Source organism: Crocuta crocuta, unplaced genomic scaffold (assembly GCF_008692635.1).
Source record: "Crocuta crocuta isolate KB4526 unplaced genomic scaffold, BGI_CrCroc_1.0 scaffold339, whole genome shotgun sequence".
NCBI classification, from domain to species: Eukaryota; Metazoa; Chordata; class Mammalia; order Carnivora; family Hyaenidae; genus Crocuta; species Crocuta crocuta.
The window spans coordinates 1,802,211-1,816,586 of NW_027530357.1; the positions used below are offsets into that span (position 1 = coordinate 1,802,211).

Sequence of the window (14,376 nt, forward strand, 5' to 3'; positions counted from 1 at the left end):
CGCCGCGCCCCGCCCCTTTCCCCGCCCCGCGCTCGAGGAGCCCCGCTTCCGGGCGGCCTCTGGCGGCGGAGGGGGCACTGCGGCGCGGCGCTGGGAGCGCTAGGCGAGGGGCTCGGCGAATGGCCCCAAAGATGCCCCGACCTTGGTAGCCGGCAGTGCCTCTTAACGCGCCTGGAGGCTCCCACAGTGACCTGAAACCGCCGCCAGAAATGCAGGCGGGGTGCACTCCCCCGGGGGGTACAACTTTGGAAATGAGGTGCAGTGAACTGGAGACCCAAGAAGGGTGAGGGCACTCTGTGGCAGCGCTACGTAAACAGACACCGGAGCCGGCCTGGCGTGGAAGGACACCCTGGAAGGAGCGTCTATGGGGCGCTTCATCCACTCCAGTACCCCGGAGTGCGACCAGGCTGACCCTGGTAAATCAGCCAGAGAACTTTCAGTTCTCAAAACAGAAGAGAAGCCAGGTGGCATCAGTGTAACCTGGACTTGGCAGGGCCTGGTGATGAAATCTCAGGTAGGAGCCATTTGCCGCCCCTCCAGCTGTTCCCCCTCCCCCTCCCCTTCACCTCTTTCCAGATGTTAGAGAAATTCCTGCTCTTGGTGGACAGCCAGGGAGTCACACAGGCCTGGTTTGAATCTCAGAACCCAGCTCTGCCACTTACTATCTGGGTAACCTGGACAAGTGTCATCAACCTCTCGGAACCTAGCTGTTTAACCAACTCCTCGGTAACATCCAATGACGCCTCGCACATAAAAGGCCTGGCCCAGGACTTGGAACAGGGCCGCGTGCAGTTAAGCTAGTTCCTTTCCCTCTCCACCTTATGAGGCCCCATCTCCCACGCTTGTTTAGTAATGGGATACTTGAGATTTGAAGGGAGGGGGTGGCCTCTGAACCTCCCAGGCTCTCCCTGTTCTGGTCTCTGGCCCTGATGCCATCCATGCATGAAACCTGGGCACATCTGATCACCGCTTAGCCTCCAGAGAAGGATAGATGGACAGATTGCCAACATGCTACATACGCTTCACTCATGCCAGGATTCACCGCACTCTGCGCTGCCAGCTTCTCTGACATACCCATACGCAAGGAATGAAGAGAAAACAAACAGAACGGGCAGGAAAAAGCAACGGCCAGAGGCCAAAGTGAACAAGGAAAGAGTGGCAAATTGCGCCCCAGCTCACCTATGAGGGACTGAAGTGGCATATCAAAGCTACTTGGGTTCCTAAAGCACAAATACTGAGGCAGGCTGGGGTCTAGTGACCCAGAAGCCCCACTGCAATATCCACTCACATATGAAGGGCATAAAGGACCCACCCTCTCAGAGTTTGGGACCAATCGATGTCTTGCCTGTTCCAGCCCTCAGAATAATCTGTTCAGCAGGATTAACAGCAAGTGCACAATCTGTATAAATCACAGGAGATAAAATACTTTACCAGGGTCCCTTAGTTGCTGACGAGAGGCAATGGGCTGAAGGGTATTCTGAATCCCTGCCATGCCGCTCTCAGTTGTCTTTCCCAAATTCCCGAATTTCCCGGGCGAGGCCTCTGTCCACAACCGATTTCTGGAAAAGTGAGGAACCTGGCTGCATCACCTAAGACGTTAGAGTAAATAAAAGCAATCAAGATTATGTTCATGGAGCCAAGGGATGAAACGCTTGCACTCAGATCCAAGTGGGAATGTACGCCAAGATTCCATTTCACTTGTAAAATTTGCTGATTTGTCCATTCACTTAAAGATTTCTAGAACCAGGCACTGTGTTAGGCACCTCATATACCAAGATCCACCCATGTAGTCAACAAACACTTGAGTGCCTTTATTTGCCGGGCACTGTTCTAGGTATCAGAGACATGGTGGCAAACAGAACAGTCTCTACTCTCGGTGACAAAGAAACCACAGAAATGCATGGAAAATGAATGGTGACAAGCTGGTGGCATTTAGTGCTGTGAAGATACATAAAGCAGGTAGGACAGTGATGAGGGAGGACCTCTCTGGGGGGGAGGACATTTGAGGAGGGGCCACAAGGAAGTAAGGGAGCAAGCCATGCATATATCCAGGGGAAGAGCTTTCCTGCCAGAGGGGAGACGATTCAGAAGTCCCAAGGAAAAAACAGCTTGGCATATTTGCAGAGAAGCAAAGGGGCAAATGGAGCTGGAAAAAACAAGGGGAGGGTGGGACAGGTGAAATTAGAGAGAGAGGGCCAGACAGCCGAGGACTTTGGGTTTGTCCTAAGTGTGAAGGAAGCCGCCAGCGGGCTTGTGGTAGAGGAGTGGCCTATGGTTGTTTACATTGTTAGAGGATCATTGGCTGCTTCTCGGCAGGTCGCCTGTTGGACAGCAGTGTGGCAACGTGGATCCAGTCAGGTGCTGTCACATGGAACAGGTGGGAGAAGGTGGCAGCTTAGCTAGAATGATTGGGGGCGGGGGGGGGGGGAGAAGTGGTCAGATTTGGGAGATATTTAAAGAATGACGGTAAGATTCAGTCCCTGCTCTCAAGGAATTCACGGGAAAATCAAAAGAGAATGAAAGCCACTATAACGTAATGGGAAACAGGCAATAGGGAATGACAGGCTGGGTTAAGCAGAACCTTTCGGGGAGGGGGGAAGGCGTTGAAGGTGACATTTGAGCTGTGTTTGGAGAAGTGAAATTCCACCAGATAAATAAGGAAGGTAAAAGGAAGGTCATTCCAGGCAGAGGGAACAGCTTACGTGAAGCCTTGGGAGCATGAGCCTGCACGGTGTGTTTTGGAATCATTTGGGGGGTGTGGAGAAGGTGGGGGTGGCCAAGGAGACCAGCCCAGAAGAGTGGTTGGAACTAGACTGGGGAGGAATTTGAATGTGACATCATTCAGGAGTGTGTCCTTTATTCTATCAACATTAGAGAGTCCTGGAAGGTTTTACAAGTATGCACAGGACACAGGCAGAACTGGGTTCTGGTGCATTATGGAATGGACTGGAAGGACCTTAGGAAACACGGTTCATTCATTTCACAAAAATGAGCAAGTGCCTACCATGTACACTGTGTGCATCAGGAAGAGAGCAGTAAACAAATGACTATTCTGTCTTTCCTTATGGATTTTCAGTCTGGCGGGGAGGTAACAAGAACTAGATGTAGGGGCGCCTGGGGGGCTCAGTCGGTTGAGCGTCCGACCTCGCCTCAGGTCATGATCTCGCGGTTCGTGGGTTCGAGCCCCACATCCGGCTCTGTGCTGACAGCTCAGAGCCTGGAACCTGCTTCGGATTCTGTGTCTCCTTCTCTCTCTGCCCCTCTCCCGCTTGTATTCCGCATGTGTCTCTCTCAAAAATAAATAAAAAGAGCATTTCCACATAAAACTTCTCACTTGCCCTTATGTGTCATACAGATTGTAACTATTAAATAATTATATGTTGTAATATTATTTGACTCTATAACCCGTGGCCAAAGTTATGCAAAAGGACAGCTGCTTTAGAGCACTGGAAAGACATCTTAGCATATGAAGGCAGTTAAGTAGAAAAGATAGGTCTGAGACCATTGCATCAGTCTAGAGAGAACAGTAGTGTGTAGCTGTCTGTATGTCTTAATTTCTAAGAGAATCTATCCAGAAGGAGTAAGGCAGGGTGAAAGGCAAAATTATTATTTTTTAGTTTTTTAACATTTATTTATTTCTGAGAGAGAGAGCGCGCGTGCGCACAAGAGGGGGAGAGTGCGCACGAGGGGGGGAGGGGCAGAGAGTGACGGAGACACAGAATCCAAAGCAGGCTCCAGGCTCTGAGCTGTCAGCACAGAGCCCGATGCGGGAACCGTGAGATCATGATCTGAGCTGAAGTCGGTGGCTTAACTGACTGAGCCACCCAGGTGCCCCGAGGCAAAATTCTTAAAGAAGTACCAGGCTCTCTCATTTAACATCTGCCACTCTGATAATGTCATGCCCTGTAGCAAACTCCTCCAAAAAAACTGTACTTTCCTGACCAGGACTGTGTGTCATATGTAGAGTCTAGGAGAAGGCTGTGGAGCCTTTGCACACTGGTGCTTGAATTAATTCTCCATGACGTTTCCCACCTAGCTCATTTCTTTCTGCTGTTGTCAGAATCAGATCCTGCACTTAATCTCTCCCTTGTTTTCAGATGACAAAATCTGTGTTAGGTTTCAGAAAGCTGGGATTACTAAATGTTCTTATGGCTTTAAGTCCTCTGTGGTGATTGGAGAACTCTGGAAAGGATTGGATGAGATTTTTTTTCTTTTTTGCCACGGAGGGGACAGTGAGTGGACTGAATAGGGGATTCCTTTCTAGAAATCTGCCTGTGGACCCAAATGTTCATCACTTAAGAGGATTCCAAGATTTTTAAAATAAAATGAAGAGATGTGGGTTACAGGAATATATGCATGTGTCAAAACTGAACTGTGCAGGGAAGACTGCACTGTGTATACAATGTAACTCAATCAAAAGATAAATCAGACAAGCAGGACAGGTAGAGCAAAAATAATACTGACAAATAGACTGGACAACTGCTAGACTGTCATGGGGACGTGAATTAAGATTTTTCAAAATAATAGCAGCTGAACTCAGTTCGTAAGAGCTTCTGACGTGAGGCCAAGGTTGTCACAAGCTGATTCCTATGTAGGCCATTGGCTCGCCATGGTTTTGTGGGCGCAGTTGGTACCACTCATCCTAGCTAGCAAGTTCTGTATTTGCTTCCTGGTTTCAAGGGCGAAGGAGAGAGAAAGCATAGAGCCGGGAATTCTGTGCCCTGTGCAGATGACCGGTCAGGAGTTCCCATCCTTTTTGTATTACTGAAGTATCGCTGACACCCTATGTTACATTAGTTACAGGTGTACGACGTAGTGATTCAACAGCTCTGTACATTATGCTGTGCTCACCGCAAGTGTAGCCGCCATCTGTCACCAGACAATGTCATTACAAGTACCACTGACTGTATTCCCTGTGCTGTGACTTAATTCATTCCAGAACTGGTTACCATCTTCTTCTAAGAACAGCATATCTGCTCTTCAAATGTTAGGACATATCATCACCCTCGGTCTCATTCAGAATGCTCCTTGCTTTCCTTCCTGAATCCAGAGCAGTTCTTAGCCTCTGTGAGATCTTGACTGGATGCAAGAGTGAACACTGTGCACTCCGACCCCCAACACCTTACTCCTTTAATACGATACCGCATACCCTTGTACCCCATCAGTGGAGATATATACCGTCAGCATACAACACACTGGAAGTCACCATTACATCCAGGCAGTTTCCATTAGCTGAAATGCAACCCATGTTCGGGTGACCTTACAACACTCCAACCAGATGGCCTCCTTTATTATCTGTCTCTCCCACTAGACTGTATGTTCCATGAAAGCAGAGACAGGCCTGTTTTCATATCCAGCACTTAGCAGTGACTGCCACATTATAGATGCTCCCCTAATACTTAGTTAATGAGCAACAAATCAAAAGAAGCAAAGTGTTACTGTTTTTATAGAAATGCGACCCCTGTGCTTGGACTTGGTTGGGGGGTGGGGCTGGAAATGAAATTGAAAGATGGTTCTGCATGGTTTTAGTTTGGTTTTCCCCTTCAGACAGATCATTTCTGTGGTTCGCATATACAGCCTGGGTCCCAAGTGACCAGCCACCATAAAAGTACATGTGACCTTTAAGGACCTGGCGTGGTTTTGCCCCAGGCAGGAGAGTTCTATGTTTTAATTGCCTGGAGGTTTCATCCAATATCAGAGCCAGCCAACAGTGCAGTCTGTGAGCAGGGTGCTTACATCTGTGGCACTTGGAATTGTGCCCGGCCCCACACCAAGCAGACCTGCCTGTACCGCGAGGTTGGAAACAGTGTGGGTTCAGCAAAGGAAGCTCGCCTTGCTGCAGGGAATGGTCGGGCTACTCACGAAATTACCTGAAGTAAGACCCTCTCAGGAGACTTAAGTATCAGCAGAGGGCGGGGAGGCATCGGGAGCTCAAAGAAAGACTATTTACCAACTCATGTGGAAGTGTTTCAGTATTTTAACCACTGAAAGGCAACACCAGCGCCCATCAGCTGATTTCTGGACCTGAGCATCAGCGGAACGATCCCCACCACGGGATGTCTGAGAAGCCGCCTGCTTCCTCTAAAGCTACAGTTTCCCAGTTTGCAGATGAGACGTACAGCCAGTGTCTTTGCCCGGACATCTAAACACTGCGGTTCTGGCTGGCAGGACCTTGATGGGAGGCTCCTCACCTTACGGAGTTCTGAGATACTTTTCCTTTAGTGAGGCTGACATCACTGACCTGAAGGTGGGTTTGAGGCAATCGTCCTATCTGGAGAGCAATCACACCTCCTGGTATGTGAGTCACTGGGAGAGAGAGAAATCCAGAGACCTTCTGAAGCAGAGCTCTGCACCCCCAGCACTGACACAGCCAGTCCTGTCCCTGGGCTATGTGTAACCCAGCAACAAAGATGTATACCGGGAGCGGGCTGGATGAGGAAGGTCTGGAGCTGAAACCCCGAAGCCACTCAGCCTTTAATGGAAGAGGGCTTTTAGAAAAGATCTGGCAAATTCTCTGCCCTTTCAACTTCACTTTCTGTTCTCTTTTTATCTGCTTTCAGCATTTCCAATTAATCTTGGAATGAGAGCCCAAGGCAAGAAGCCAGCGGTGCCTGAGGAATGGTAAAGAGCAAACCGATCCAGGGAAACAAATGCCAGCAAGGGACCCCACGGCAAAGAGACAGACACTGTGAGCATCTCTCCCGTTACCACGAGGCTTGCGAGGCGTGTGCGCGGGTCTCTGCATTGGCACCATCTGCCGATTCCTCAGGAGGACAGAACAAACCAGCGAGGCATGAAGATTAGATTATGTAACGCTCGAGGATTGCTGTTTTCAAAGAGGAAACAAATGGAACGAATTGATTTGCTTGTCGGAGTCATGTCACTAAAGGAGACCTGTCCCCTCCTCCTCTGAGAGGACCTCATTAAAGAGGAACACGATTTCACAGATTCAGACCATGTGAGACCACAATCGACTCCATTCATAGCAGCAAGTCTAATTTCCAGAGTTGCACTGATAAATCCTACTCTGATTGCCTGAAAAATGACTATTCAGCTACTACCTCCTAGGTACCAACATGGCAAGGAATGTTAACTGCTGCCGGTGGCCAGCCGCAAGATTCAGAACCTGCGGGCTTTGCCTGAACTGAACTCACTTGCTTCTGGGGGAGCAGTACCTAATTTTGAGACCGGTGGGGTCCTGTTTACTATTCAGAGCTCTAGACAGGTGCTTTGATCGAGTGGGGATGTGTTCTTAAAAATACATGCATCAGTAAAACATTGTATGGTGACAGATGGTAAATTCCAGTCATCTTGGTGAACACTGAGTAATGTACAGAATTGTTGAATCACTATGTGGTTGCACCTGAAACTAATATAACATTGCATATCAACTATATTCTGATAATAATTTCTTTTAAATACATGCATCAAGAAGGAAAATTCATTGCATGTCTGCGATTCTTTTGCCATGGCTGAGCTTCTCTCAAAATGCTCAGCACAGTACTTTTTTATAGTATGTTCAGTAGCAGAATGAATGAACGAATGACCTTGAACTTAACTGCCAGAGTGCCATTCTGAAAGGTTTCATTTTCTTACCAAAATACCAAGATTTAAACATCAAGGCTTTACCCAACAAGGAAATGAAGTCTTCTGCACCAGATATTTTCCAATTGCTCCTTCAGATCCACTTTTCTATCCATCCTGCTGTTTGCCCTGAGGTGCTCACCTGTATAACCTACTTCAACTCACTCCTCTGTCTTATTAGTTTCCAGCCAATGGGAGGCAGCAGCAGAGGACTGGAGGGCAGAAGGAGGGTGAGGTCAAAGTATTTATTCCTCCAGTTCCCTCCTGTCCAGATCACCTCGGGCTGACTGTGCTCTTGATAACAGATCACCATTGCTCCTTCTCAAGGTGGCCCTTTCTTTCTGGGTTCTGTCATTTCTCCCTCCTTTCAACGTTCAGATATAGAGATGATAAAGACTGGGGCGCCTGGGTGGCTCAGTGGATTAGGCATCCCACTCTTGGTTTCGGCTTCAGGTCACGATCTCATGGTTTGGTGTCTTGGGTTTGAGCCCTGTGTCAGTGTGGAGCCTGCTTGGGATTCTCTGTCTTCCTCTCTCTCTGCCCCTCCCCCACACCTGCCATCTCGGTCTCTCTCAAAATGAATAAATTAATTAATGAAAAAATGATAAAGACTCCAGCTATTACGAGCCTCTTGGATACCGCACTATCGTAATGGTTTCCCTACACCTTACCAACCCTTGTATATAGTGTGTCTATTAAATCCTCCCCTAATTATCTATTTTGAGCGTGCCATCTGTTTCTTATACAGACCCTGACTGATACACCTACCACGTGTCAGTCTGTTCTAGGCCCTGCACCGCAGTGTTTTGAAAAAGTAGCAAAATTAATAATACGATATTGTACTACTTTATACTTATTCTCAATGTTCACCTTCTCCCAAGACTATAATAACAACTTAAAGATAAAACCTAATTCCTCTTTACAACATAATTGTGCAGTAGAGTTTGTATGAGCTAAATATAATTCAGAGAACAAGCTTTTTCGTGTCATCAAAATTCATGTTAACAACTCTAAAGAGAGAACTGCAGAGCTGATGCCCTTGACCGGAGTTTTAGCAGAAAACACATTCCAGGAGTGAAATCAATCACACAAGTATTCAAAAGCCTACTAGGCGGCCAGAAAGGTGGTGATCTTAGTGAGAAACAACGTGGACGTGAGCTCTCACTTCATGCAGTTTGTTTCTTTTACACGATAAACATATTCCTAAAAAGTTGAATACCAATTTGTATTTCCATACAGCAAAAAACAGGTTGTATGATCGCAGCGAGCGTACTATTCAAATAATAATTTGGTAACCAAAAAAAAAAAAAAATCACCCTTTGATCTTTTGAATTGATCCAGATTTTTCATCCATGTAGAGTACTTCAAATGAAATTTATCTTTGGTCTGGAGGGAGGATTGATCTCCTTCCGTGCTCGTGGAATGGAATTTAGGGGAAAGATAAGGGAACTACCGTTTATAGACCACATATGGAATGCCAGGCAGTTCGCATCTGTTAGCATATTTAATCCTGGAGGTATATATGCATTCCATTGTTCCCTTATTTTCTACTTCTAAAAAAAATTAGAATGTCAGGTATGGGATTCAAAATCCATTTTTTTTCTTTAAACGAGAAAGCAAAGCAAAAATACTCAATGCAGGACTATAAAGATCCCGTTATTCCTCAGCTTCAATGGCTTCCCACGGCTTAGGGTCAAGTCCAAACTTCGTCGCACGGTCACTGCTTCCACCTCAGTTATCTCGACCAGCCGGCCTTCTTCCCACTTGAAGGCCTTCGCCCTCTGTTCCCAGATCTGTCTGTAACCTCTTCTTCTCCCTTCTTTTCCAGGTTAACTCAGACTCATCCCTCTGGTTTCTGCTCAGTTTACACTTTCCAGGGAATGTCTGTCTCCCCAGCTAGACCTAAGTCACAGCACCCCTAGCGCAGAACACCAAGAGAAGGGCCAAAGGCTCATCTGTGTCCCATCTGAAGGAACGAGGAAATGCTGCCCAGCAGGGCTGTCTGGCCTCATGGGGGCCATATCGACCATTTCCCTAGGAGGGGGTTGCCTTAGCCCCAGGGGCCTCCCAAAGCCTCCCTCAAAAATAGAAAGGCCAATAAAACCTCCTTTAGTGTTCCAGAAAGTCTTCGCTTTCTCTCTCCCCATCAAGCGCATATTCAGTTGCTGCAGGACCCCCCAGCTGAGGTGTGAACATAATGGCCCCAAGTATCCCAACAGGTGCATGACTTTCCTCTGGCCTCACACCTGCGCACTTGTATGGTATCAGCCAGGTGATGCAGTGGATGCGCGTGCACCGGAGAAGTGTTCATCACATGATCTCTCCACCCTAGCCCACATGTTGGGGCATTTCAATATGGCCCACTTGAGGGCTGGCAGAATTGGGAGAGAGGGTTGTGAGGTCACTCGGGAGGTCAGGGTGGGGCTGGGTTGCATTGCACTGAGCATAGCCCAGGTAGCAGGCATTGGGCTAAAATATCTCATTGAATACTCTCAATGGCTTTGTGTAGTAAAGGGACTGATATGCCCATTTTACAGATGGAGAAATGGAGGCTCCTGTGGCAAAAACCAGGGACTTTTCTAATGATAGTCCTGGGACTTGAACTCAATTTTCTCTGTCTTCCAGACACCTAAGTCTTCTTATGTCCATGCTCATCCTTCAAGAGTAAAGTCTGTTTTCCCAAAGTGTGGTTGCCACTGGGAGGGATGGCCTCTCTCCTTCCCTGTTGAATGTGAGCCAGCTGTGTGCATGTCCTGGCTGTGTGACTGTGTGACTTTGGGCAAGTCATGTCACCGCTGAGCCTCAGTCTCATCACCCATAAGATGACAGTATTGCCCACTGCCCATTACTTATGAAAATTAACTTTTTTTTTAAAGGTTATTTATTTATTTTGTGAGAGAGAGGGAGAGAGTGCACATGCATCAACAGGGGAGGGGCAGAGAGTGGGAGAGGGAGAGAATCCCAAGCAGACTCTGAGCTGTCAGCACAGAGCCAGACATGAGCTTTAATTCACAAACCTCAAGATCATGACCTGAGCCGAAGTCAAGAGCCTGGCACTTAACTGACTGAGCCCCCCCGGTACCCCAAAAATTAAGTTTTCTAACAAAAATGTAGTGGTGCCTACCAGATGCCAGGTACTGTGCTAGGTATGCCTGGGGTGTACCAATGCAGAGAAGATCATGTAATTATAAGATAGTGTATAATTGGAGCTATGAATAAATTCCAAAGCCCATCAATAACATATCTAGTATGTTACATAATGGCAAGTGTCATGAAAAAAATTGAGGAGGGAAAGGGAATAAGGAATGTATTGCATGGGCACAGTTTTAAGTAGAATGGCCAGGGAAGGCCTCATGAGAAGTTGGCATTTGAGCCAAGACCCGAGGAGCTGAAGGAGGAAGACCTGCCAAAGACTATTCTAGAAACCTGGGAAAGTTTGGACCCATCTCCCATTAAGAACAGATGAGATCTAAAAATGGGCCTGGCATCCCCACTGAAGCTTGCGGTTCTGCGGGCTTCCCTGATTGGAAGGTGGGCAGCTCTGCTGTGGGTTTCTCACAGCTGGTCCTGGGGAAGTGGAAACAGCCTGTTACAGGTACGGGGATTCGCCGTCAACAAGCTCTTTCCTTGCATCTCCAGAGAAGCAGGTGTTTCCATCAGCTAATTCAAGAAGGGCCTGCCATGCCCTTGGAAATTTCTACTTTTTGCTCCGTTGGAAACAAAAAAAAGAAGGAAGACAGGATTAGGACCTGTGCTGACATTTTTCTGGAATGTCCTATCTCATCCAGGTTCCCAAATACATGTTGAGGCTCATTCACACGAAGGCATCTGCTCAAAGCCCCTGACAGAAACGAGAGTGCTGGCACATGCCCGCTTCCAGGCTTGCACACTGTGCACAGAAACGTTGAGTCTGGGAGAAAAATATCAAGCCAGGCCTCGGCCAGCTCTTCTTTCAGCAAGTATTCTGGAAAGAAGTCTCAGGAGCCAGGCTGAAGGGACAGAGCCCTAGGACTGTCCAAACTGGAAAGCCACTGAGTCCAATAGACCGAGGCCCAGAGAGGTGAAGGTAGCCGCCCATGCTCACACAGCAAGTCCAAGAAAATCTCAGTGAACTCAATGCAGTCAACAAAAATGTCCTGAGCACTATATATACCCCAGGCTCTGTTCCTGGCAGTAGGGATGTGGCAGCGATCAAAACAGACAATTCCTACCCTCTGCAACGGACATTCTAATAGAAGGAGAGAGATAATAAAAGGAAAAGTTAGTAATACATGTAGGATGTTAGATAATGGAACTGTTATGGGAAAAAAAATGAGCAGGGATACAGAATAAGGAGTGTATTGCATGGGGTTGGTGGGTTTTTTTAATTTTTTTACTGTTTATTCATTTTTGAGAGATGGAGAGAGACAGAGCATGTGTGGGAGAGAGTCAGAGAGAGGGGAGAGACACAGAATCTGAAGCAGGCTCCACGCTCTGAGCTGTCAGCATAGAGCCCGATGTGGGACTCGAACCCACAGACCGCAAGATCATGACCGGAGCTGAAGTTGGATGCTCAACCAACTGAGCCACCCAGGCGGCCCTGGGCTGGGTTTTAAGTAGAACGGTCAGGGAAGGCCTCACAAGAAGTTAGCCTTTAAGCAAGTCCTGAAGGAGGTGAGGAAGACATAGCAGTCTCTGGGGGAAAAGCATCCCAGGAAGAGGAAAAGAGAGTGGTGGCCCCAAGGCAGGAACATACCTAGTGTGTTCCCAGGAACAGCAAAGAGGCTTCTAGAGTGAAGCAAGCATGAGAGAGGGTAGGAAGTCAGAGGAATCAGGACCCAGATCGAGTATTGAGCTTTGTAGACCACTGTGAGGACTTTGGCTTTTACACCAGATGAAAAACCACTTGGAGAGTTTGGGGCAGAGAAATGACATGATCTGACCCAATAAAAAAGCCTACAGCGACTGCTCTTCATTCACTCACCCACCCATGTCGTAGGTGCCAGGCGCTCTGCCGATGACAAGCCGGACAGCCCCAGAGTGAGCCGCGGGGCACTCAGGTGTGCACTTTGTGCTGATCGGAGAGCTCAGAGCAAAGAGAAAGGAGGCTCAGCTGGTGGCCTCCCTCCCCCCCCAACCTTCCCCTCCCTGCCCCACAGCCCCAGGGAGAAGGACCCCAGGTAGCAGCAAGGCTCCATGCTCCAGAGGCTGCTAGAACCTTCAGGTTATAAATAGCATCTCCTGCGCTGCGAATCTCTGAGTGAGTCAGAGGCTTGGAGCCACAGCCCCTCAAACTGCAACATCACTCCCTAACCCTGCCCCACCCCCCGGCTCCCTCCCGGACCTCTTCATCAAGGCCAGGCCTCTGCTTCTCATGGACTCTGTCACTCCCCACTTCTCCCAGGCTGAACCTCCCGGAGCACTAGAAAGCCCACTGGTTCCTAGTTCTGAGAGGCAGGTTTGCAGAATACTGAAACGCCCAAGATCCGGGGCCTACCTGGATTTCAGGCCCAGGGCTCTCTTCTCTGACCGCATGACCTGAGGCAAGTCACTTCCCCCTTGGGAGCCCCATTTTCCTCATTCATGATATTAGTATTATGATAATAATATATTATGGTGGTATGATGAGGCTAACGATAATTGTACTTACTTCATGGAAATAGTATGGGGATTCAACAAGATACCTGACCTAGAGCGCTTAGCCCAGAAGTTGGCCTATAGTAGCTGTTCAATTAATGCGGTGATAGTCCCAGTGCTCGACTAGATTGTAATCCAGAGAATGGTAACAATAAATAAGAAAATGGCAGCTTCCAGGCATTCTACCATGAGTTTGAAGGACAGCTCCTGACATACGATGCAGTATCTCTAATCCTCATAACCAAGCAAAGTTCACCATCTCCATCTTACACAGAAAGAAACTGAGACTCAGAGAGAGAGCTGTGTGACTTGTCCAAGCCACACAGTGCCTGGTGAGGCGGAATTTGATGTCAGCAGAAAGGCATGAGCACCTCCCCTCAGGCCCCGAGGGGAGGGGGGCGTCGCATGCAGCCACTTGTCCCTAGCCCACCAAGTGTCTGCATACCGCTGTGAGTGGAGGGGGGAGGGGAGCAGGTGCAGGTTATGGGGGTGCAAAATATCTCTGCTTCCTCTGGCATCCCTTCCACTTCCTGAGCTGAGAAGCTCTCTGCCACCCTGCCACACCCAACCCTACAAAGCTTACAGTGGCCCCCCTTTGGGTGATATTGAGTAAAGCTCTCTCTACCTAACAGCTTCCTCAACGATCTGTTTAATAATTTTTATATGTCATACACATTGTTTAGAGATGAAGGTGACAGTGGGGCACCTGGGTAGCTTAGTCGATTAGGCGTCTGATGTTGACTTCGGCTCAGGTCATGATCCCATGATTTGTGAGATCGAGTCCCCATGTCAGCAGGGCTGTCGGTGCAGAGCCTCCTTGGGATTTCTCTCTCCTCTCTCTGCCCCTCCCTTGCGCGTGCGCACGCACACACACACACATTCTCTCTCTCTCTCTCAAAATAAATAAATAAACTTTAAAAAAAAAAGATGAAGGGAATAGCGATCATTTGGCTTCACTGACACCCTCACTTTGAACCTGCAGGATTGTGTCTGGTCATCTCCCCCAAATTCCCAGGTTCCAGAGACATCCCCTTAAGTCCCCTCCTCTGCCATGCTGGAAGCCTTGTAAAATAGTAGAAGGAGCATGCATTTGGCAGGCAGACAAATCTGGGCTCCCTTCTGGCTCTGTCATTCCCAGCTGTGTGACCTCGAGCAAGTCGCTTTACCTCTCTGAGC

At 48.2% G+C, this 14,376-nt stretch overlaps 2 protein-coding genes across 2 annotated transcripts in view; both read right to left on the reverse strand.

Moving 5' to 3' along the window:
- UNC119B (unc-119 lipid binding chaperone B) overlaps positions 1–1,902 on the reverse strand; it is a 68,602-nt gene extending 66,700 nt beyond the window's left edge. The window contains exon 1 of the mRNA XM_077766042.1: positions 1,872–1,902. Coding sequence (XP_077622168.1) covers positions 1,872–1,902 — 31 coding nt within the window. The remainder of the gene's footprint in view (positions 1–1,871) is intronic.
- The window catches only part of CABP1 (calcium binding protein 1), a 55,939-nt gene that overhangs the window by 20,119 nt on the left and 21,444 nt on the right, over positions 1–14,376 (reverse strand). Inside the window, exon 2 of the mRNA XM_077766004.1 lies at positions 1,432–1,589. The gene's annotated coding sequence lies outside the window, so the exon portion shown is untranslated. The remainder of the gene's footprint in view (positions 1–1,431; positions 1,590–14,376) is intronic.